The 22,893-nt window shown below is 54.2% G+C and overlaps 1 protein-coding gene and 1 long non-coding RNA gene across 5 annotated transcripts; both read right to left on the bottom strand.

The window, feature by feature from the left end:
- Positions 1 to 1,169: 1,169 nt before the first annotated feature.
- On the bottom strand, positions 1,170 to 12,577 carry LOC103791395 (golgin subfamily A member 6A-like). Of its 4 annotated transcripts, XM_078333660.1 has the most exons (15): positions 12,187 to 12,577; positions 11,609 to 11,838; positions 11,213 to 11,424; positions 7,919 to 8,038; positions 7,262 to 7,321; positions 7,005 to 7,082; positions 5,968 to 6,054; positions 5,754 to 5,861; positions 5,475 to 5,562; positions 4,964 to 5,103; positions 3,542 to 3,760; positions 3,355 to 3,457; positions 3,174 to 3,274; positions 2,949 to 3,075; positions 1,351 to 2,862 (listed from the first exon to the last, which is right to left on the bottom strand). In XM_078333660.1, the coding sequence occupies exons 5-15, from the start codon at positions 7,274 to 7,276 to the stop codon at positions 2,663 to 2,665; spliced, it is 1,266 nt and encodes a 421-aa protein (XP_078189786.1). In that variant the 5' UTR covers positions 7,277 to 7,321; positions 7,919 to 8,038; positions 11,213 to 11,424; positions 11,609 to 11,838; positions 12,187 to 12,577; the 3' UTR covers positions 1,351 to 2,662. The 4 variants fall into 4 exon arrangements, with proteins under 4 accessions (XP_035115123.3, XP_078189786.1, XP_054095410.2 ...); XM_035259232.3 differs by lacking the exons at positions 11,213 to 11,424; positions 11,609 to 11,838; positions 12,187 to 12,577 and adding exons at positions 1,170 to 1,307; positions 9,340 to 9,506 and having other exon boundaries at positions 2,624 to 2,862; XM_054239435.2 differs by lacking the exons at positions 11,213 to 11,424; positions 11,609 to 11,838; positions 12,187 to 12,577 and adding an exon at positions 9,340 to 9,506.
- Positions 12,578 to 20,314: 7,737 nt separating this feature from the next.
- Positions 20,315 to 21,668, bottom strand: LOC144577297 (uncharacterized). The gene is made up of 2 exons (XR_013520822.1): positions 21,295 to 21,668; positions 20,315 to 20,807 (listed from the first exon to the last, which is right to left on the bottom strand). It is a non-coding gene; the product is annotated as an uncharacterized LOC144577297 (long non-coding RNA).
- Positions 21,669 to 22,893: the final 1,225 nt, after the last annotated feature.

The following is a 22,893-nucleotide window of genomic DNA, read 5'->3' as shown; positions in this document are numbered from 1 at the left end:
TATGGGATTTACTCCACAGGTACCTGATGAACATTATCATCAGATTGGGTACAGATGCTAAACACTATCTGAAGGTCATTCCTAGTCATTTGTATTTCTTAGGGTAAAAGTAAAGTGATTTGAACTATCAAAATCCCTTTGAAATAATTTATCAATGTATTAGATAAACCCAGTTTCAGAATGATTAAGAAAAACTGTTAGACCAAATAATGTGGCTGATTAACAGGGGTACGATTTCTAGCCTTAGGGCTGAAAATGGACTTAGAGTAACTGTCTTTAAACTGAACTCAAAGAATGCAAAAGCGGCAAGTTCAGAAATAAAACACAAAACAGAACTTTAAGTCCATTTTAAGCCCCCGGCTAGAAATCATACCACTGTTAATTAGCCGCATTATTTGGTCTAACGTTTCTCCTTGATCGTTCTGAAACTGGGTTTATCTGATACATTGATAAATCCCTACAATTTGGAAGAGTCAGTTCAAATCACCAGGACCCAATATTTGCACTCTTTCAGGGAATGCAGGCAAATGTGTTATTCCATCTGTCAAATTGTATGAGTGCTCTCCTATTAATGTCATATTTATGAAAGTATCATGAGGATGCCAAATGCTAAACATGGAGATGGTCAGTAACTAGGAGTCTCCCCTTCAGGGAGCACACACGCATACCTCCCTCCATCCTAACAATGGGACGTATTTTGGTACACGGACATTAGAACTTCATGAAGCTTCAACTGTTGATTCTGTCCCAAGCATCATAAAGTTATAATTTAGGCAATGTCTGACTGAAAGAATTCATTCATAATGTAGAGACACATTAACATACTTGCACAAAATATGCCTCTAATTGAGACTGAAAGGTATAAAAACATATTTCTCTCTTGGTAAAGAACTTGCTGAGGAAATAGAACTCTGTGATTGTTAGACACTTTTCCTGATAATACACTGACATTCACAAACAGTAGATGGCACTGCAGGCTATAAACATTTTACGTTGCATTAATTTCTCTTGATTGTCAAATAAAGTACAATTCTTTCTACTGAAACTCTTATTTTTCAGCCAAGTACTCTCACATATATTAGTTTATAATAATGTTTGTGATTATTGTTTAAAGTCCTTTTCATTGAAGAAAAACAAGGCAATTCCTATGTCAGAGTAACCAAGGTGGTTGAAGAATAGGTATTAGCCAGAGAAGTCTGGACGGTCAAGTCAATCTCGCCTCAAAGAAGCTCCGTGAACACAGAGGGACGCCAGGTGTCACATGGCTTTCCTGCACTCTAGTTCATTCTTGACTACACCCTATGTGCCTGTTCCAGGGACATTAAAATTTTTTTAAACTTTTTATTAAAATTTTTATTTTTTTCTGGACATTTAAACTCTGAAAGGATTTTGTTGTTGTTGGAGATGTTTTATGAAAACAGACATTTTATCAGCAACTTGCTATGTGAACTGTAATCAATAGCAATTTTTAAAACTGTGAAATGATACAAAGGATAATCTCATCCGTGGTCTTTTTCTGTGTGCAAGGCACTCACTATACCAAGTGTCCTGAAACATTAACTGTTCAGTCATCAATATTTAGTGCCTATCCATTCTAAGATACAAATTTCCATTCCTATATATAATATATATGTGTGTATATATATATATATAAATTACACTTTATCTTAAAGGATTTCTTATGACCTTTACTAAATACATTAAGAAGAATGCCAACCAGTGCCCTTTTGTGTACTGAGACTTAGAGTCATGTGATTAAAACAGGTAACATGAGCTCTGACTTTACAATGTATTATAGATGTAAATGCTCTAAGCTAGGAAAGGTTTTCCACATCCACCATCAAAGACGGGAGCCTTTTATTCCTCAGAAATCATCTCTTTTTAGGTCATAAAAAAGAGTACAGCTGCTGCAGCTCATGATGCAGTGTCTTCATGAGCCCAGAGCACAGAAAAACCCTAAAAGAACTATCATAGCGCAGCGCTCATTCTTGGCACGGGAACCAATGAACTACTCTATTCTGCACATACCAGCCAGAGCAGGCCGCTTTCCTCTTCTGTGAGATTTTAAAAGCTCCCCAAAATGTTATTACTCCCATTTGCAATACACAGAACATGGAAGAAAGGCTGTTTCCAGTTCTCGGCCTTTCAACAACTCTAAATGTCAGTACTCACAGCAGCACCTTACAAAGTAATAAACAGTGTGCACGTGAGGGCAAAGCACATATTGAGCTAATTAAGAGCTCACTGTAAATAGGATTTGATCAAATATCATAGCAGAACATAAGCAAATTGTATCTGAATTCCATAATGAATACACATGCTTCAATAACATTAAATAACCATGGCAGCCTATTCCAAACTAGCGAGAATAGTTTTGTGCCAATAGTGGGTCTTTGTGTGTTTGAACTCCCACCACGTAAGGGCAAACTCGATAGGCATGCTAATGACCTATGATTATCAAATTAAAAATGAAAAATTCTAAAAAATGCCAAAGTGAACATCAGTGAAAGCTACAGGAAGACCCACTCTCCTTTAACTTTTTACAAATAAACTATAGATTAGAAACACAAATCATCATGAGTAACTCTAACATTCAAATGAAGTAAATGTGTAGAAGACTAACCCTACAACTTTGTTCGTTTGTAAACTTCTGGGCCAGCTCTTAGCTGATCGTGATGTTTACCCGCTCCTTCGCCCACAGCCCGGTAAAAGCATGGCGTGGAGGGACTGCTGCCCAAAGGTCGGTGTTGCTGGCCGTCTTGCAGCTCTCAAAGCCATGTGCCATCTGCTGTGCAGTGGGGTTGTGGTGTATCCCCCCTCCTGCAGGCTGCAGGCTGTCAGCGAGGATCACTTCACAAAGTTCTTTGGAGAGAGGGAGGCAGGGATATGAGTGCAGTGCCAGCCTCCCCTGCTCCTGCCTGCCCACCCCGCCTGAGGGCTCTACTCACCGTCCTTGTCAGCAGCACCAGGCTCCTGGGGCACTGGGGCCCCTGGAGTGGGCTCATTAGCAGGGTGCTGGACCTCATGGTTGATCATAAGCTGCATCACTGGCCCCTGCAGCTCCAGCAGCTTCACCTGGAGATACGGGTGCTCAGCTGCCATGCCGGTGCCGGCACCCATGCTCATGCCTATCCCCATCCCCCTCACCCCTGCACAGATGTTGTACACCTTACCTTCATCCCCTCCTCGGCCTGGGACAGCATGCTAACATCGTTCTTCTGGTGCTGGGTCTTGGCCACTGACCTCTGACGGTCATTTGGTTTGATGGACTTTCCTGTGGGAGGACAGGCTCAGACACTGGGGCCCCTCCCACCACCCTGCAGCTCCCCCTGCCCTGCCTGGCCTCCTGCTCACTTAACATGTCTCTCTCTCCAGAGAGCTGAATGAATCCGAGCTCTAGTTTTTCCACCTGCTCCTTCAGGTCCGAATTCTCCTTCACAATATCCATGAAGTCTCTCTGGAGCCGAAATAATGGGGTCACATCTCGGGAGCGACCTGCCCCCTTCCCCACCCTTCTTGGCCCCTGCCAGGGCTCACTCACCTGCAGCTTGTCGAGGGCTCCCTGCAGGGCCCGCTGGGTCTCCCCACACCCAGACTCGCTCCCAGTCCCTGTGGCTGCGGCCGCTGCCTCTGGCTCCTTCAGGGCCGAGGCCCCCAGCTGAGCCTGGTGCTGGCAGCACACCTGTTGTTTCTGGAGCTGCTCACAGAGCCGTGCCTGCTCCTCCTGGGCACTGGCTTTAGCAGCGTTCAGAAATGGCACCTGAAGGCAAGAGGTGAGGGTTCTTGTAGAGGCATACACAGGACAGACGGGGCAGGGAGGTGGAGCACAGCCCCTTCCCTTGGGGCCTCAGAGGGTGCATCTGTCAGTCACGAAGGTGTCTGACCACCGGCTCCCGGAAGGGATGAGGGTCCAGAAGAATCAGAAGGCAGGGAAACCAAGAGCATAAGGGGGTCTGGGAGGGACCACAGAGGAAGGTGGCCTGCCCAGGCGCCTGGCCCCTGGCTCCAGCCTAAGAGACTGCCTCCCTTGCCTAGAACCCCGTGTCTCCTTCCACAGCCTCAAATCTCACATCCTTCTTTCCACCATTTAAACTGTAGCCCACAGACTGCTGGAAAAGCAGAGGGAGCCAATCACCATCTGCCAAGTGTGCTACATGCCTAACGCTTTCTACGAATCATCTCATTTATTCCTCAGCACCCATGCAAGGAAAATGCTAACTTCCTTTGGAAGGTAAAGAAACAGAGACTTAGAGATGCAAAGCAGTTGAATGGTGACCAGTGGAATCAAGGTCGGAATCCAGTTTGGATCTAAGGAGACTTTAGTGTTGTTTTGTGACAGAGTGTCACTCTGTGGCCCAGGCTGGAGAGTCGTGGTGCAAACTCAGTTCACCGCAACCTCCACCTCCCGGGCTCAAGCGATGTTCATGCCTCAGCCCCCTGAGTAGCTGGGATTACTGGTGTGCACCATCACATCCAGCTTTGCTGTTTTTGTGGTTGTTGTAATTTTAGTAGAGATGAGGTTTCGCCATGTTGGCCAGGCTGATCTCAAACCCTGCCTCAGCCTCCCAAAGTGATGGGACTACAGGTGTGAGCCACCGCACCCAGCATAAAGAGTCTCTCACACCACTGTCTCTTGTCCTATGACTAGGGGGCTCCATGCCTCGAGCTGGAATGATGATGTCCAGACTGGTGTCTGCCTCCCATGGCACCAGAAGGGTGGAGGCAGGTTAGAAAAATTGTCTCCTTTCTCCCACAGCCATCAGAGCAGGGTTCTGGCTCCCAGGTGCCTTTAGAAAGCCCATTTCATGGGAGGGCTACACTCTCACATTTTACAGGTGGGAAAACAAAGGACTGGAGGGCTGGGGAGGAGGGCAGGCTCCCCAGGTGGGCAACACACCAGCTCCTCCTCTTGCTCCTGGAGCCCCTCCTGCTCAAGAAGCCTCTCCTGTTCTCTCAGCCTCACCTCCATCTCCGAGAGCCTCATTTTTGCCTCCTGCAGTCTCTCCTGTTCCCGTGGCTCATCTCTCAGGTACTTGGTTTCAGTTTTTAGGTTTTCTTTCCAAGTCAGAGGGCCCTGTCGGTGCTTCGGGATCGGGGGTTCAGCTGAGAAAGGAAGCAGACAATAAGGGCCTCTGGATTCTAAAAAAGAAAAAACTCTTCTGGGTGCACAGCTCCTCTCAAGCTCCCCAAACCTGGCCTCACTGCTAATGATTCCTCACACCCAAATGGTAGCCAGTCTTCCAAGCCACTTTCAGATAGAGAGCACTGTGGGTGGCTGATGACGGGCACCCTCCCTCTTTCTGATGGGGACACTGAGGCCCATGGAGATGACAAGACATGCCATCTCCCAGCACAGACCTCTCTCCCTCTGCCTCAAAGCCCTTCCAGCCACCCACCTCCCTGGGGCACTCTAAGCCACCCCCACAGCCCTCTGATGCCAGTCCTGCTCCCGGGTCACGCCAGCCCCATCTTACCCAGAAGGTTTTGTAGGTGGGCAAGGCTCCCCTTCAGCTTCTCGATTGTCATTGCATCTTGACTTTTCTCCATTTTGAATATTTCAATCTGCCCAAAGAACAGCGGGAAAGGGCCCTGGAGAAGGGCTGGTGGCTGGACAGGCTACCATCTCCCTCTCCGCCCCCAGCTCCACACAGCCCAGTCCTGTGACCACCCCTGGCTGGACTAGTCTCATTTTACAGATGCCCAGAAAGATCCAGTGACCTATCTAAGGTGGGGGCTGAAGGGTCAGCTCTCACTTCTCCTGCCATTGTGAGGATTTTCTGCTGCCACTGCGCCTTCTGTGTTTTGAGTTGTTGAGCGTAAGCGTCTCTTTCTAGCTGAGCTTTCTTAAGACACTCCGTCACCTGCAGAAATGGACCCAGAAGTTAGGAAGGGCTGTCACTGTCCTCACCTGCTCCTGGCCACCTGGGGTCATCTTCCTTCCACATCCCTCCCTCTGCATAGTCTCACCTCTGCCACCTGCGCTTTTAGCAGTTCCCGCTCCTGTAGAAACTGTTGTACCTGCTGCTCAAGGACTGCTTCACGGCGGCTCGAGGGCTGGACGGGGAAGAGCGAGAAGCTTCAATCTGGAGAGCCTGGGCCATTCCACACAGTGCCCCTTAAAAGGGCTAGGGCTGGGCTTAATACACAACTCAGTCAGTAAAGATCAAGTCACGTCCAATCCCGTGGTCTGGATTTTAAAAGACCTCAGTAAAGTTGGAAGGCACAGGGAAAGAGGCCACAATTACAGCTGGCTAACAGAGGCCCAGAGAGGTCACATCATATCCTATTTTTATTCCTGTCGTTACTACCGCTGTTGGAACCTTTACTGAGTGCGTCACCAGGTAGCGTGCGAACAGTCCCAGTTAACCTCACAACCACCATGAGGGGCGGTTACTACCATTACCTCTATTGTGGAGATGGAAAACATGGAGTATTAGAGGTTAGGTGGTTGACTAAGATCACTTAGACAGAGCTGGGATTTGAACACCCAGGTCCATCTGATTCTCTCAGTCCATTTTTTTTTCTGCTGGGTGTGGAGGCACAGACGGGAAGGGGGAAATGAATCTTTTGCTCATATTTTGAAAGGAGGATACATTCACATAGTCCAAAACTTAGAAGGTACAGAAGGGAAGTATCTCCCAGCCACCTGTGCTCTCACCTGAGTTTTTTACAAATCCTTGCAGACATGTTTTATGTATATTATCATAGTATGTGCGCACACACACACACACACACACACACACGTTTCCTCTCTCTACACAAATGGTAACATACTAAAGCTACTCTTCTGTACCTTCACAGTCCAAGGGCCAAGTGCCCAGTCCCCCACCTAGGACTTGGCCAAGGCCACAGCCAGGTAAGGGCAGGGTGGGCATTTGGCCTCCAAACTCTGCGTCCAGTGCTGGCTCCCCATAGCGCCCTTCAATTCACCCACAGCAGCCCCAAGGGGAAACTGGAGCCCAGGATTGGCCGCGTGGAATCAGGGGACCCCACTGGACTCTTACCAATAAGTCGATGGTGTTATTCAGTGCACTAGTTGTGACTGAGCTCGAGTCCAGGGCTATTTGTAGTTGGTGTGCGCTCTGAGGCGCATGCGGAGAGGAGTTGGAGGAGGATTGGGGGGAGAGGTAGAGAGAACAATCATTAGGGTTGGGGTGTGTGGGGCTGTCTCAGCTGGCAGAGGGGCACCCAGCTACCACTGTGGGAGAAGGGTGGAGGGCTGGCCTGCAGGGTCACTGTACCTCAGCTCAGGGCCTCTTACCTCTGGACCTTTCATGGTGGCACACGGTGCAGGGCCCTCCTTGTGACCACCTGCTGCTGACTACAAGAGATGAGAGTGCACATGGAGATGTTCTGTCCCCCCTCAGTGTCCAAGCCTCTGACTTCCTTTCTTCCCATCAGCTGGCAGCATTTTCTGTTCTGCCTCCCTCAGACCCTTTGTCCCATAACTCCTTTGTGCCAGCTCCTCTCATGGTTCTGATCTCCCACCATCCCCCGCTGGGGCCCTTTCAGTGACTCTTAAAGGGACAGCCTGACAGCAAATGGCTGTTCTCATTGGGCTGGCTTCCCCTTGAGACTGGGGGTGAGGAAAACCAAACAGCAAGGACCATTTCCTGGGTGTCCTGGGTGTTTACAGCAGGCCATGTACTAGGGATTAACAAAACAACAGCAATAACGAATCTCATTTCACCCTCACAAATGGAAGTCAGACAATATCACCTCTATTTCACAGATGTGAAAGGAGAGGCCCAAAAAGCTCAAGGAACTTGCCCTAAATCATATCCCTCACAGATGGAGAGGCGGGATTCAAACCCAGAATTCCTAACCAGTACCCAGAAATTCTTCCACAACCTTAACAATTACCCTCTACTGCCCCTTGGGCCCCTTTTCCCCAGAAGCCTGGCCAGCCAAGACTCACATGGCATGGTGACTGGCAACCATCAGAAGCGGATGTCTCATGGCTACTGTTGTTTCTTTTCTTTCTTTTTCTCACTCGAGATGGAGCAGCAGGGCTGTTTCTTTGTTGAAATTCTTTTAACTGTGGGAAAAAGAGCAGTAATGCCCATGAGAACTACAAACCCCTACAGTCACAACCTACTTTACAGTTTTTACAAAATACTGTTATACACCATCTGATTTAATGCCACCAACAACTCTATAAGGTGTTGTCACAATCACTTAGTGACTGAGAGGGATTGATGTCATGAAAAAAAAAAAAGAAAGAAAGAAAAAAAGAGAAAGAGAAAGTAATACTAGAACTTAAACTCATTCCTCTGACTCCAAGCTCCGGGGTTTTGCCACGAATCAGCAACTGCCAGAGACCAAAACCACAGGCAGAGGTAGAAAAATCAACGTGAAGTAGGCAGGAACCGTATGCTGTGTGGTTTAGCGTCATAAAGCCTCACACGTCTGTTAGTGTTAAGAAGAGCACCAGCACCTCTCACACTTTTATATCAATGTGTCCTCATGGCAGAAGGCAGCCTTTTTGTTAAATCTGGGAATTCATCAGAAGGAGGACAACCCAAGTCTTATTGAGAGAGGTCTGGTATACTCTTAGAAACCTATGTGACTGTCATCCCTAAGTACATTAATGCTTTTGCTCTCTCTAGAGACTCAAGGGAAACTGATGCTTCAGAAAGATGTCCCATGTTTATCCCGTGGCATTCAAAGTAGCCCAGGTTGAGACGATATGAGGAAGATTCAAGCTGTCAGTTTCAATTTCCCAAGATCTGTTCCACAGAAGATGAGCAGATCTCACTCCAGAGGCCACTGACTGAAGGGCAGTCTGGTCCCAGAAGCATGACGAATTTGAAGATGAGCTGGAGAACTCAGAAAGTAACATGAAAGTCTCTCTGGAGAGTAGAAGCCTGAGAGAAAACCAAACCAAACCCATTCTCCCATTGCCACCCAGAGACACTGTCAATGTTTTGAGCTCACGAGGGAAGTGTAGGCTCTTCACACTGTCAAGGTCTATGTTAAAGGAGTGGGCAGCCTGAAACCTCTCGCTCCTAGGTGACTGGTGAGGGTGGGGGCTGGGAGACCCAGGTCCTTAGAGACGTGAGCTCACAGAGCCCAGGGAGGTCGGACATGGAATAGAAAAGGTGAGGCCCAAGCAGGGAGCGGGGAGCCTCAGGAGTTACACATCCAAAGTCACCCTGGGGTGATTGGCAAGGGCAGGGGCTGGGCTCCTTGCTGAAGGGATGGGATTCACTGAAAAGATGTTGGTAGGGGGAGCCCAGAGGCACCGGGGTTGCGGGCCCACCCAGTTTGGTGTGTCTCAGAAGTGTTATGGACTCTGGCAGCGGTATTGCCATCGGAGGAGATCTGTGTGCATGTTACCTTTTTCCTAGCCGAGGCTATCATCTTGCGAATTTCTTCTGACATCGCCATGGTGGGTGGGGGAGGGAGGTGGGGTTGGGGAGGGAGGTGGGGCTGGGGCCACATCAGCACAATTCAAGGGAGCACTGGTAAGCAGCTACACTCCCCTACCAGGCAGCTGTGTGTCTGGGCCAGAGGAGGCGTAACCAGGGCCACACTAGAATGTAGAATAGGGGCGTGGCCTTCATGCTCCAAGCCCATTGGTCAGTAAGATAAAAGGGAAAGGAGGCATGGCCAGACAGCTCCAGAGAGACCTGTGGCATCCCAAGGAAAGCTGCCCCTGCAACTCCTGCCCCCGCCCACTCTGAGAGAGGGGAGGGGCCACCCACTCTGGGAGAGAGAAGGAGCTGGCTTTTGCTTTTCAACCTTTACGTGTACCAAAGCATGCAGCCCTATGTTTGAAGAGGGAGATGACAGTGTGGGAAACAATCCTGCCTAGGCCAAGGCCTCATGGAGCCCAGGGTTCCCTAGGGCCAGGAGAGCACTGGAGCACACCCTGACAACCATTGGAAACCTGAAATCCACACCTGCAGATCAAGAAAGGGGTTCAGCCTCCAATGCACCTGCAGCCATGTGAGACAGGCACAGGTGGGCGCCAAGCAGATCTCCTGCCTGACCTTCCTCTCCTGCCTTCCCCAAGCAGAGAAGTGACAGCTGCCTATTAGCCCATTGCCTAGATTGAAGCCACTGAATCTGGGTCCCAACAGGCCCAAGGCAGTCCTATCTCTGGTGAGAATGTGGTAGACCGATGTGATGTTCCCAAATGGCTCTATAAACCTTATCGTGGATAATCAAGGAAATGGGCAAGACCATCATGCTCAGCCAAGAAACTGGCAGGCAAGAGGGAAACCAGGGGCAGAAAAAAGTCAGTTTGGTTCCAGGCCTTGCCCTGGAAGGATGGTGGACTGGGGGCCGCCACAGTGTAGGGGAATGGATGGCCATGGACAACGTGGCCAAGGCTGTCAGCTCCTGCAGCACCTGCGGAACGTCAGCCCAGGCCTGGCTCTGCACTCACGCTTCTGCCTGGAGCCACAGGTGCCTGGACACCAGCTTGAAGTATGGATGGTGGAAGGAAAGGCACTTGTGGCCACATGTGGGCACCTAAGCATGGGACAGAGGGGCATCATGCCCCAAAGAGACCATAGAGGCCAAGAACTCAAGCAGATGTAACCCCCTTGTCCTGGGTCACATCAATTAGGTCAGAGCCTGTCCTGACCCTGAAGCTGCGGCTCAGTCTAGTTGAGACTCACGAAGAGGTTAGTGCAGGGCAGGGGGCCCGGCCCAGCCTGCGACATCCAGCAAAGCTGTGTGCTGGACAAGTATCTCTGAAGATGAGTCCAGGACAAGGACAGCTGTGCCTGGGCTGGGAGTAGGGGAAATGCCCGGAGGCAGGAGGCCTGAGGACCTTTAACTAGGAGAGATGCCAGGTCAGGACATGCAGAGGAGGTGACATGGCAGCAGCTATCTGAGGCCAGGCTACAAACCTAGGGGCCGCCTTGTCTAGCCTAAACCATGCTGCTGCCCAGCCACCATCCTTCAAACACCAGAGGCAGGGCTGGGAGGGCCCCCAGACCCCTCTTCCCTCCCACCCTAAGCTGGTTCTCACCCTTCACCAGAAGGAAAGTGAAATTTTCTATGGGTCACCTGGTAGAAGGGGCAGGGGAGCTGCAGCTGGGTGAGGAAGAACCCAGGTACCAGAGCTAAAAGGGATTTGGGAAAACCTTGAACAGGGCCAGGACCTGACCTCTGCCTGGCTATGGTGACTCTGAGCCAGGCAACCCTATGATAGTCTCAGTCTGTCACTCTGTCTCATGGGGGATGTCGGCATTATTACCTTTGGACTCAAAGTAGGTAAGCCAGGGAAACGAGCATTCCCAGTGTGAAGCCCGGGCAGCCGAGACCCTTGCCCTTCAGGTTACAGGCATCCGGGTCCTGGTCTAGATCCTCACATGCCATCCAGAGACCGAACCCTAGGGACAATTCCTCCCAGCTGGTAGCAGTGTCTCAATTCTTGTACTCCCACCAAAAGCTCTGAAATGAGGAGGCCTGTGGGTGAGGATAAGACTCTTCAGGAGAAGGTTCTCAGTGGCAGGGAAGGTTTGAGCTGTGCCTTAGGGAAGCCAGAGGGGTAGGTGACAGGCCCCCTCACAAAGCCTGCCAGGGAACACAGGATGGACACAGGTGTAGTGGTGGAAATGTTCTGGGAGACAGCAGGCAGCCTCCCACTCACTGATGGGACCGAGTGAGGTCAGGTCCACACGCCAGAAGCTGGATTCCACACACGGTGCACTTTGTTTCTTGTTTTAGAGACAGGGTCTTGCTCTGTTGCCCAGGCTGGAGTGCAGTGGTGCAATCATAGCTCACTGCAGCCTTGACCTCCTGGGTTCATGCGGTCCTCCCACCTCAGCCTCCTGAGTAGCTGGGACTACAGGCACATGCCACCATGCCCAATTTTATTATCTGTAGAGATGGGGTCTTGCTATGTTGCGCAGGCTGGTCTCAAGCGATCTTTTCACCCCAGCCTCCCAAAACACTGGGATACAGGGACAAGCCAGTGCTCCTGGTTCTGCTGCTGCATTTTGGCTGCCTTGGTGCACAGGAGGTAAGAGCTGGGGGGCAGAATCTGCTCCTGAACCTTTCCCAGGCCTGCACCTGGACTGAACCCTGGACTGCAGGGTGGGTGTGGAGAGAATGCAGCAAGCAGAGCCGGCCAGCCAGTGATGGAGACCCAGGCTGGGACTAGGAGACGGGGCTCCAACCCTCAGCCTAGTGGCCCTGCCAACCCCTTAAAATAAATAAATAAATAACCTAGTCTCGGGTATTCCTCTGGAGCAACACAAAACCGACTGATACAGCCTCCACGCTTGGTGTCCACTGGACCCGACCACTCGAGGAAAGGCTGCTCTTGACTCTGCCGTTAACATCCAGACTACAACAGTTGTTCCCCTGCTCTGCCTCAGTTTGCCTTTCTCAGCTGAGCAGAGTAGGGATAATTGCTTCTCATGTGGGCCACAGGACAAAACAAAGCCCTGAGTCCCACAGGAAGGTAGGTGGGCCGTGTCCAAGGGAAGACAGACCTGGGGAAATATTTTATGTCCTCGGGGTGGCAGAGGGACATGGAGAAGATGCTTCCTTTGTGGGCAAAGGAGAAAGGAAGATAAACAGAGAGGCGCTGGACACCTGCCTCACCCCGACTTCCCACACCCCACACAAGGCCCATGCCCACACAGCCCCCAGCTTGGGAGGCACCGTTCTCCTTAGGGTCAGTGGGACTTCCTGGCTGAGCTGGGGAAGCTGACAGTCCAGATTCATCAGGGGCAGCACGTAGTATAAGTGATGTGCTGGAGAGAAGTGGAGAGGGGACACGGGAGCCGTGGTATCAGGTCTGGGGCTGCCAACGTGGTACCTGCCGTGGCCGTGGGCAGACCACACTGCTCCACCCTGACAGATGTGGCCTCTAATTCTAAGGCATCCGAGTTCCAGGCCAGGACTAGAGCCACACTCCCCTTGGGGACAGGGGACACAGTCCACACAGACTTCACCTGTGCTTTGGGCAAAGCCAGCTGCACAAATGAACAAGAGCGGCCCTGCTGGAGAGTAGGAATGGGCTTGGACTACTCAGACCTGCCTCTGTGACAGGTCGATCCCAGCCTCCAGTGAGACTCCTGAGAAGAAAGCTCAGTCAGCCAGGGAGGGGGGGCGTGGCCTGCAGGATCCCTGGAGACTGTAGCCCCTCCCACCCACGTGAGCTCCAGAAAAAAGACGCAGAAACAGCAGGTGCTCCTCCCAGCTGCTGGCTGCTTCCTGGTGTGGCCTCAGGGACCCTGTATGAGTCAAGATGGGGCTGCCAGCAGCTGGGGGCAGGGGGAAAGCTGGGTCCCCAGGGTGGATGCCCAACATGGACATGCAGGTGTGGGGAGTGCTGGGTCCTCAGGGCTGAGCCCCTTCTGCCCAGGGGGCCTTGGTGAGAGGCCTGCTGCTCAGCTCAGCCTGAGGAGTCAGGGCCTGGTGACAAGTAGCCTCTGCTTGCGAAGACAGTCCTGGGGTGGTTACCCCTCTGCCCAGGGCTCAAGCATCCAGGCTATGGAAGGGTCAGCATTCAGAAAGAAGGGAACTGTGGGTGTGGGTTCCCTGGCAGTCAGGGGCCTTGGTGGACAGAGCCAAGGCTCTGATGAGGAGGAAGGGAGACTGAGCTGTGCCTGCCCCTGGCTGAGATCTGTGGTACCAGGCTCCAGAGGGGGCCCTGGGGGTAGACCAGCATGAGAGGAACCTCTGCAGGTGCCTCTGCAGGGTTGGGCCAACTGGAGGTTTAGGGTCCACATGAGACAGTGGGGCCGGGCGCCACAAGGAATGAGACTTGCTGCTGGGATTGCAAGGAAAGCAAACTAGTGTGTAGAGTGGCACCCGTTGAGCTGGCAGAGACCTCCCCACCACTTCCAGGAATGCTGGAAACCAGGCTGCCAAAGAATTGGGGCCGTAACTGCCCAGGAGACCAGGGGAGAGGTCTCAGCTAACTCCAGATGCAATAGCATTCATTCACAGGTCTAGAAAAAAGCTCCAAGCTGGCAACACTCAGAAGGGGCTGGGCTCCCAAGGGCTGGGGCCAGGGATGCCCACTGGCCTCTGGGGAAGCACTGGGCAGATCGGGTGGGGGCCAGTCCTTTGGTAGCTAGGGACCCTTGCAGCCTGCTGGGCTTAGAGGTGCCAGGGTGGCAGCAGGCAGGGCTGGGGAATACCTGGCCTCTGGAAGCTGGGGTCCTGGTATGTCCACGGGGCCAGGAGGTGGCAACCTGGCAGGTGGAAACAAAGGCTGAACAGGGCTACCCCGGATCCAGCCCAAGGGAGGGAGAAAGCCTTGTGGAAAAGGCAGGTGGGTCCCCAGGTCTGTTGGGGAAGCCAGGCCTCCTAGAGTAGGGGCTGTCTGCAAGGTCTCTTACCTACTCAAGGCAGCTGGGAGCCCAGGCCTCACTGAGGGGTTGTCAAGACCTCAGCAGAAGGGGCAGAGAAGCCCCGGCTTCCTGTGCAGTGCAGCCCCAAGCTGAAGCCCCAGCCCCTCTGAGGGGGTGGTGGGGTTGGGCCTGAGAGATTTGCAGGGTTTGAGGAGGTATAGCCACCAAGCTTGGGGCCCCGAGTTGTGAATTATAGGTAGGAGAGGATCTAGGGGATATAGAAGGGGCCTGCCCTGGTCCATCATCCGGATCTGAGGAGGAAAAGGGTCTGCAGGTGCCTTTATCAGACGGTCTTGGAGAAAGAAGCAGGGATCCCCCGTCAAAGCCAGTAATCACAGAAGAGGCTGCTTGAGGTCCTTCCATGGGGCTCAGCACCCCTTCCTAGGAGCCTGGGTTTGAACTGTCCCAAAAAATCACGAGGACCTGGGAGCTGGGCCCCTCTTGGACAGAGGCAGGGTGTGGGAGGCAGTGGCCAGGCAGGCTGAGGCCAGGGGCTGTGGCAGGAGGGATGGAGGGCTCATCGACACAGGCACCCCTCAGTGGGCCATAGCTAGAACGCCCAAAGCTGGGGTCCCCACGGAGGCAGCTGTGTCCTCAGGGAGGTCCCCAGCTTCCCGCCAGCCTGGACAAGGGGTCGGGGTGCAGCAGGGAAGGAGAGAGAGACAGGAGGGGCTCAGCAGCGCTCCCCTGTTTCCGTCTCAGGGAGCAGACAGGGCCCTGGAGGAGTGGCATGGGGACGCCACCCATTGGGGGTGTCTGGAGGTGCAGTGTTGGGAGCTGCCCAGAGAGCGCAGCACACAGCCAGCAGCAAGGCCATGTCCACGGGGAAAAGCGCTCCCATGACCCTCCTCCCACAGCAGCTCGGGCAGAAGGCAGAGCCATGGACTTGATGCCCAGCCCTGCCCACAGTTTCTGGCACTCTTGTTTCCTCTGGCCATGAGACCGTGTCTGCCCACCAAGCCCCACTAAAGGGTGGAGGTGAGTGTAGGGAAGGTGGGCACATTAGTCCCCTGGGACCCAGGCTGAACCTGACTCCTATCTCCCTGGCAGGTGCTCCGACAGGGCCCCTGAGCAGGATTGGAGGCGGTCGGAGAAGGACCAGTGGGAGCAGCTGGCAGAGAGCAGGCGGCAGCAGGCCAAGCTGAGTGGCCGTCTTCGGGCAGTGCTGGAGGTCCTGTCAGAGCAAGCCCAGGTGCTGCAGAGATGGGAGCGCAAGCTGGGACTCGGCCGGGCCCTGAAGCAGAAAGTGAGGCCCTGTCCTCTCTCACCCCATCTTCCTGGGCTTTCTGCAGCTGAAAGGAGGTCCCCTGAGCTAGCAAGTTCCCCTTAGCAGGCTGAAAGCTCTGGAGTGATCAGAACCAGTGCCACATCTGGTGCCATCTTCTCAGGGGGGTTTGCTGGGGTCTGCGGTACCTGGAGGAGAAGGGAATGGAGGCCCAGCAGGGCTGCATGCTGAAGAGATGCCACCTCTGAATGGGGCCCCTGGAAGGTCCAGGGTGTGGCCTGAGAGGCATTTGCAGGGGGTGGCTAGGGATACTGCTGGAGGCAAAGCAAGGGCCAGGCTCCCTGTGGTCCCCCAGGGAGAGTCTGAGGGAGGCAGGGACTGGTGTTAGCTCCATAAACTGAAGAGCTTCCTCAAAAGCCCAATCTTCCCTAGTGAAGCAGGTGACCCCCAGAGAGGGGGAGATGGCTGTGCAGGCTGAGGCTTCTTGGGAAGGTTACCAGCATCCCTGCCTCGGGTGAGGAAAGGGACACCCTGTGATGGCCTAGCTACCCAAGCCTTCAGTGACTTCATGTCTCAGCTCAGAGCTGGCCCTCCTGGAGCCACTGCTCCCTCCCAGGCCTGGGGGACCCTTGGGACCAAGTTGACAACCTCATGTCTGCCCACTCATTAACATTCCACAGCAGTACTGCTGGCCTTCACCCTGAAGCCATCAGCAGCTGGGGTCTCAGGCCCAGCTAGAGGCAGAGGGTGCACAGCTGCAGCCTGTCATGACAGATCACAGCCAGGCAGCCCCTCAGGGCCCCAGGGCACAGTCTCTTGTACACAAGCCAGGGCACAGGTCCATGCTGGGCTGTCAGCTGGGCCCCTGGCTGCCAGTCCGCCTTCCTTATCAGAGGCTGCAGACACTGCCCTGCCTGGTGGGAGGCAGGAAGCTTAGGCATACCTGGCAGAGGCTCTGTGCTGCCGGCAGTCCTCCCACTCAGCCTCCCCCAGCAGGCGGTGTGCTCCCTGGCCCACCTGGAGGAGGCAAGAACCCAGGGACAGGCACAGTGGAGGAGGCCATACTGGGACACAGAAGACAAGTGAGAGGGGCTGGGCTGTGGGGTGGGGACGGGGTGGCAGGGAACAGGCAGACTCTCCCTTCTACTCCCAAAATCCTGCTGCTGCAGACAGAAGTGAAAAGGCCCAGTGTCATGTAGGCCAGATGAGCCGACAGTCCTCTGGTCGGGATCCCAGCCTGGGGATCCCCCATGTGGGCGCACGGCAGGCCCTGAGCACTGGCCCTGCTGTACCTTTGACCTTGCCCTGCACTTTATTCTCTGGTCTTCATTCTTGGAGCATTATCTTGGAAGGAGGGCAGTGCAGGGGCTTAGTCCAGCCCAGAGAGGGATCTTCCAACATTTGGAAATAGCCTGGGGATCATTCAGTGACTTCCCTCTTGGTTGAGACGGGAAGACTGAGACCTGAGGGCAGAGGAGAGCTTGTTCAGAGTCGAACCTTGAGTCGGGGCCATGACCCGGCTGGCCACACATGCCCTGAGGCATTGAGGGTCTGCCAAGACCACTCCAGTGTGGTCTGGAGGCTGGAAGGAGACCCCAAGATTCTGGACCGAGTGTATCCACAGGAGACGCTGGTGCCAGGCCTGCAGATTCAAGGACAGAGCTGGGATGGAGGCAGGGCCCAGGAGCTTCAGGACAGGGTCTCCATGTGGGTTGCTCAGACCCCTGCCCAGGCTCAGGACACAGCCTGTCGGCAGGAGCTGTTGCTGATGCTCACCGAGGTTGGAGAAGACAGCTGGCAGGGGCAGCCCCACAGGGAAGGGAATCCGGGCATCAGCTGATCCAGGCCATGCCCATCTGCACCAGGGGGCAGAAACAAGGGTCCCTGGGCTCACTTCCTAGGGGATTCCAAGGTAGGGCAAGGGGCTCTAGGGGAACAGAGGAAAGGAAAATGGCCAGGAGAGACAGATTCTAGCAGGGCGTCCACACAGCGAGACTCCAGAGAGCACCATCCTCATCCTCATGTAACTGGCCCCCCTGCCAGTGCGCAGCCAGGCGCTGGTCCAGAGTGGAGCCTGGAGTGTGGAGGAGCCTCTGCAGGCTGTGGTGGTAAAAGAGTCCTCCAAAGAGGGTTGAGACCCAGGGGAAGAGGAGTTCAGGGCCCCTGAGACCAGGGAGCTGCATGGCTAAAGGCCTGAAGGATAGCTGAAGCCCCACAGTCCTGGTGGAGGCTGAGCCACAACTTAGTAGGGTGGGAATCTTCCCAGGTGAACAAAAGACTCTCAGAAGAGCTGGGCTGGAGCCACCAGCAACTAGGGGCCTGCTTGGAGCAGCTGCAGCATCTGCAGGGTGAGCACACGGTGTTGGGGGGCCGTATGCAGGCCCTGGATGCAGAGCGCACCTGGCTACCTGGGGAGAGGGCAGTGCTGCCAGCGGCACTTGGTGTGGCCCAGGCCAAGAGGCCTGTGGGTGACTGCTCAGGCCCATCCTCAGAGTGTCCAAGCCAGGCTGGGGTGGGTGCTCTGCTTTCACAGTGGGTGAGATGGCCCTCTCAGCAGGCAGTAGGCCAACCTTTGTCACCAGCTGGCTGAGGGGGAATGGCCCAGGGCCCTAAACCCGGAATCACGTGACCAGAGCCAGTCTCCCTTCACCAGCTATCAGCGCTCCTGCTTGTCGCATTCTGGCTCTTTTATGGGGTGGGAAATCTGTCAGCTTCAGGAAGTCCTGTCTTACCTACACATGGCCAAGCCCCTCCTGCTGGCCCAGGGGCAGGTGGGAGGTGGGGGTGAGACGACCTTAGCTGCTGGGTGCAAGTCAGGGTGCTTGGGAGTAGAAGCGCCCAGTACAAAGGGGTTCTGTGAGTGCAGGGAGCCGTGAGAGAGGCATCTCTGCCCCACCCCCTCCTAGTCCACAGGACAGAATGAGAAAGGAATCATTAAAAGGGAGTGGGGCGGGGGTGATCTGGGGTCCACGCTGTACCTGTACCCCATTTCTTCCAGTCCACTCCAGGTGCAGGAGGCACCAGTGCCTCTCAGGATAGAGCTAGAGGCACAAGACTCACATCCCAGGCTTCATGAGGAGATGGAGCGGTACTGGAAGGCACGCTGGCACCAGGTGGCAGTTGCCCTGACATTTAAAGAGGAGGAACTGCAGAGACTCCAGAGGCAGAGTGGGACCTGGCCTCCCCAGGTGGGCGCTCTCTACCTCCCTCCTTCTTCTCCACCTCCCAGAATCCCCTTCGCCCCATTGTCTTCCCCACTGCCCAGTCTTTCCCATGCTAGGGACTAGGGGTAACCAGCTAGTCTCTTACCCCTCCTCAGGATGCCCCCATCTCTTATGCATCTCTCCATTTTCTGCCTTTTCCTCATCGTGGCTCATCTTTCTCCATCCATGTGTTCAGCACGCATTTACTGAGCATCTACTGCATGCCTGGCCGTCTTCTGTGTGCAGAAGCAACGTCAAATCAGATCGCTCCTTGTCCTCAACAGGTTATGGTCTTGAGGCACACACTCATTGAGCAAACATTTAGTATTGATTTATGATAGACTGATTAATTGGGCCAGCGACTCACTCTGTCACTCAGGCTGGAGTGCAATGGTAGAATCATAGCTCACTGTAGCCTCAAACTCTTGGGCTCAAGCGATCCTCCTGCCTCAGGTAGCTGGGACTGCAGGCAGACATCAACGTGCCTGGCTAAGTCTTTTATTTTTTATTTTTGTAGACATGGAGTCTCACTACATTGCCCAGGCTGGTCTCGAACTCCTGGCCTCAAGCAGTTCTCCCGCCTGGGCGTCACAGAGTGCTGAGACTACAGGCATGAGCCACTGTGCCTATTTTGCAAGCAATGATAACTTAATGTGCCAGATGAGGGAAGAGGCAGTATGGGAGCTGGTTGGGGTGGCAGACAGGTGAGTCCTTCCCAGAGAAGGCATTTCTGAGCCTCTGAACCCTCACACAAGGATAGACAGGCATTTTCTAGGAGGACAAAGGGAATGAAGGGCATTTCAGCAAGAGGAAACTACACGTGCATACATCAGAGATGGAGGAGGAGTGTTGTAAACAGTCCCTGATCAGATGAGAGGCAGAGTGCCTGAGGGGCTACTATGGACGTGGGACAGGGGCCAGATCCAGGGCTTAGACGTCCCAGCTCCTGTCCACCTGACTTCAACTCCAGCTTGGTGCTGCCTTCTCCTGGCCAGCATCCCTTAGTCTTCTGGGCAAGTGTATGTGTACATGGGCAGACAGACACACAGACACACATGCACACACCCCCCAAGGTACACATCAGACATGTGCAAGCACTCCCGGATGTGCACACACAGAGACACAGAGATACAGACACCAGCCAAGTGCCTGGGAGCCATAGGGAGGTAGAGTTGTAAGGACCCCAGGTGGGATCCACCTCTGCCAGGAGGCCCCCAACTGAAGCTGTTCTGCTGATCTGGATGGAAGGAAAGGGAGAGAAAGCTTAGCTGGCCTTGGACGTCATTCAAGGCTGAGTTGGTGCAATTCAGTGTATCTCAGACGGGTACAGAGCTGTGCTCAGAGGGGGCGGTTCCTTATGTTTGCCATGTAGTCTGCCACTGTATGTTTGTACAGAAGAAAATCTCAGCATTTTTCCTTCCTTCCCTCCCTCCCTCCCTCCCTCCCTCCCTCCCTCCCTCCCTCCCTCCCTCCCTCCCTCCCTCCCTCCCTCCCTCCCTCCCTCCCTCCCTCTCTCTCTCTCTCTCTCTCTCTCTCTCTCTCTCTCTCTCTCTCTCTCCTTTCTTTCTTTCTTTCGTCTATGTCTCAAACCAGACCAGGAGCAGGAGAGGATATATCCTCAGGGCCTGGATGGGCTATATTCTCTGGTCATGTCTGAGGACCTGCAGTGGACAATGTCAGTGAGAAGGTAGTGGAGTGACAGAGGGCTGGGCCCTTGGCAGATTCGTCTCCTGGCAGGAAGTGGTGCCAGGGGAGCCATATGCACGTAGCCTGCACATGACACATAAGCCTGTGTCAATTTGGGCCCCACGTGCAGGGCCTTCCAGCCCCTTGGAGACTGCCCAGGCTGTTTCTACTCCCTCCTAGATCCCTGGAAGGCCAACCCAGGACTCACCTTCTACAGGCAGGTGGGGGCCTGTCCAGTGAGGATGGCCTGCAATGCAGAACCTGGGTCATGGGCAGGGGTCCTGTGCAGAGTGGCCGATGGACCAAACGAGCAGTGCTCTTCCAGTAGGGCGAGGTTCTCGGAGGTGGGGCAGCAGCTGATAGGGTCTGGACGAAGCCACATTGCATCAACCTCAGACTGGCCCGGGACTTTGAGAGCTCAGCACCCAGTGCTCCCAGGGGCTCTGGCATGCTCCCCCTCCAGTCCCATCCCCAGCCTCAAGCTCCTCTACCAAACCCTCTTTGGGTCTCTATCGCAGTCTGTCTCCAATCCCAGGATTCACTAGTCTGCACTGTCCCCAGATTAGTGGATAAGACTGTGGGTTTCAATCTTGGCTTCAAGATATACTAGCTGTGTGACCTTGGCCAGTTACTCTGCCTCTCTGGGCCTTATCTGCAAAAGTGAAAATTACGGTTCTCCTTAAGAGGGTTACATGGACAAGCATGTTAAAACACATGGTGTTCGGTCACATTTGCCACTACGATTGCACACGTCCTGCTGCTGCAGGTGTGGCCACTTTGAGGAGAAAGTTCCCCTCCAAGTCAGGGTCCTTTTAGGGCCAGAGAGCTGCCACAGGGGCTGGATTCCACTTACCCTCTGTGTGAGTTTTCTGGGGCTGACATGACAAAGAGCTGAAGACGGGGTAGCTTCAGCGGCAGGTATTCATTGTCTCCTGGTTCTGGAGGCTGCAGTTCGGGTCAGGGTGTCGGCAGGGCTGGTTCCTTCTGAGGGCTGTGAGGGAGGGTCTGATCTACGCTTCGTCCCCTGCTTCTGGTGCTTTGCCAGCAGTCTTTGACACTCCTCCCGGGATGTCCACATGGCGACTCGCTGTGTGTCTGCCTATGCCCACATTTCCCCTTTGTCTATAGGACTCCAGTCAGCTTGGATTAAAGCCCAGCCTCATTTCTTCATTTTAGGGTGATTACCTCTGTAATGATCCTGTCTCATCACGAGGTACTGAGCACTTCAATATATCTTTTGTTGTTGCTGCAGGGGATACAGTTCAACCCAGAATGCCCCAGTTTGCTTCCTGCTACCTCCCCGGATGGGTGTGACTTGAGACCTCAGGGCCCCAGTGCTCCCTCTTGTTTTCTCGCCTCATGTAACCATAGGACCCTCAACACAGCTGCAGAATGTGCACAGGAGGAGCTGTGGTGAGTCTGGGTGGGCGCTGCCCAGTGAGCCCCCTGGGTCCCTCATCCACATGCCAGCTAGGGAGGGCATGCCCAGGCCCAGGAGGAGATCAGCTCCCCTCTGAAGGCTGGACCTGCCCAATCCCAAGAGCTGTGTGAGGGTTTCTGTGGGGAGCGGGGCCCCTGGATGGGGATGCAACCTGCCCCTCCTCACCCCTTCCTGGCCAGTCACAGGAGCAGGCTGCAGGCTCTGGAGAGGGAGAACCACCAGTTGGCTGCTGGGATCCAGAGGTTGGGAAGGTGGGCAGTAGCTGGGCTGCCTGGGGTGGTGTGAGGGCCCCGTCTGCAGTCAGGGCCCCCAAGGAAGCCTCCTGAGGACCCCAGAGCCCTTCCCACACGTGAAGTCAGGGGCCTTGAGGATTAAAGTGGGAGGCCAGGCTCTGCCACAGCCACAGCCCTTCCCCTATGGGGCCTCAGCCTCCTGTGTGTTTAATGGGTCCCAAGCTCTCCACCCTGGCCCTGAGTACTGGGGTGCTCAGGTGCAGGCATGTGGGGCCTCGGGGACTGCCACGGCCCATCTGTCCATGAATGGAAAGGCTCTTGCCCCCATTCATGAGCTGGGAACCTGCAGGCAGGAGCAGGACTTTGGCTGCCACTGGCACCAGAACCCTCAGCACCAGCTGCTAGGGGTGAGGGTCAGGTGCCCCAGGTCAGGGTGGCCTGAGCATGCCCACCCAAGAACAGGGACATAAGAATTCAGTCAATTTTGACAGCCTGAAGGGAGGGCAACCACCCCGGAGCAGCCCAAGCGCTCCCGAGTCCTTGCCACCTGCCCTCTTCCCACAGGGCAGATCCCAGCAGAGACCCCAGGCCGGCTCCCAGAGTCTGCAAGTGGTAAGTGGGCCTGACTTCGCCCCTTCCCCACTCAGCCCACTGTGGCTTCTCCAGGGGACTATACAGGCATTTACCTGAGTGGGCACCAGGCAAGCCCCACCCACCAGCCTCCAGCCCCACAGCCTGTGGATGGAGCCACTGGGAGTCCTCGATGGTCTGTCAAGTG

Source organism: Callithrix jacchus, chromosome 8 (assembly GCF_049354715.1).
Source record: "Callithrix jacchus isolate 240 chromosome 8, calJac240_pri, whole genome shotgun sequence".
In the NCBI taxonomy this organism is placed as follows: Eukaryota; Metazoa; Chordata; class Mammalia; order Primates; family Cebidae; genus Callithrix; species Callithrix jacchus.
The sequence above is the reverse complement of the archived record's forward strand: the minus strand, read 5'-3'. Positions and strand labels throughout refer to the sequence as shown.

What these genes read in the sequence shown, in the direction of transcription:
- LOC103791395 (XM_035259232.3), bottom strand. Translation starts at nt 9,444, where the DNA reads ATGTGGCCCCAGCCCCACCTCCCTCCCCAACCCCACCTCCCTCCCCCA. An exon ending in TAAAAGCGCAGGTGGCAGAG is followed by an intron (nt 5,862 to 5,967) that starts GTGAGACTATGC and finishes CCATTTCTGCAG; the next exon opens with GTGACGGAGTGTCTTAAGAA. An exon ending in GAGCCCTCGACAAGCTGCAG is followed by an intron (nt 3,458 to 3,541) that starts GTGAGTGAGCCC and finishes TTTCGGCTCCAG; the next exon opens with AGAGACTTCATGGATATTGT.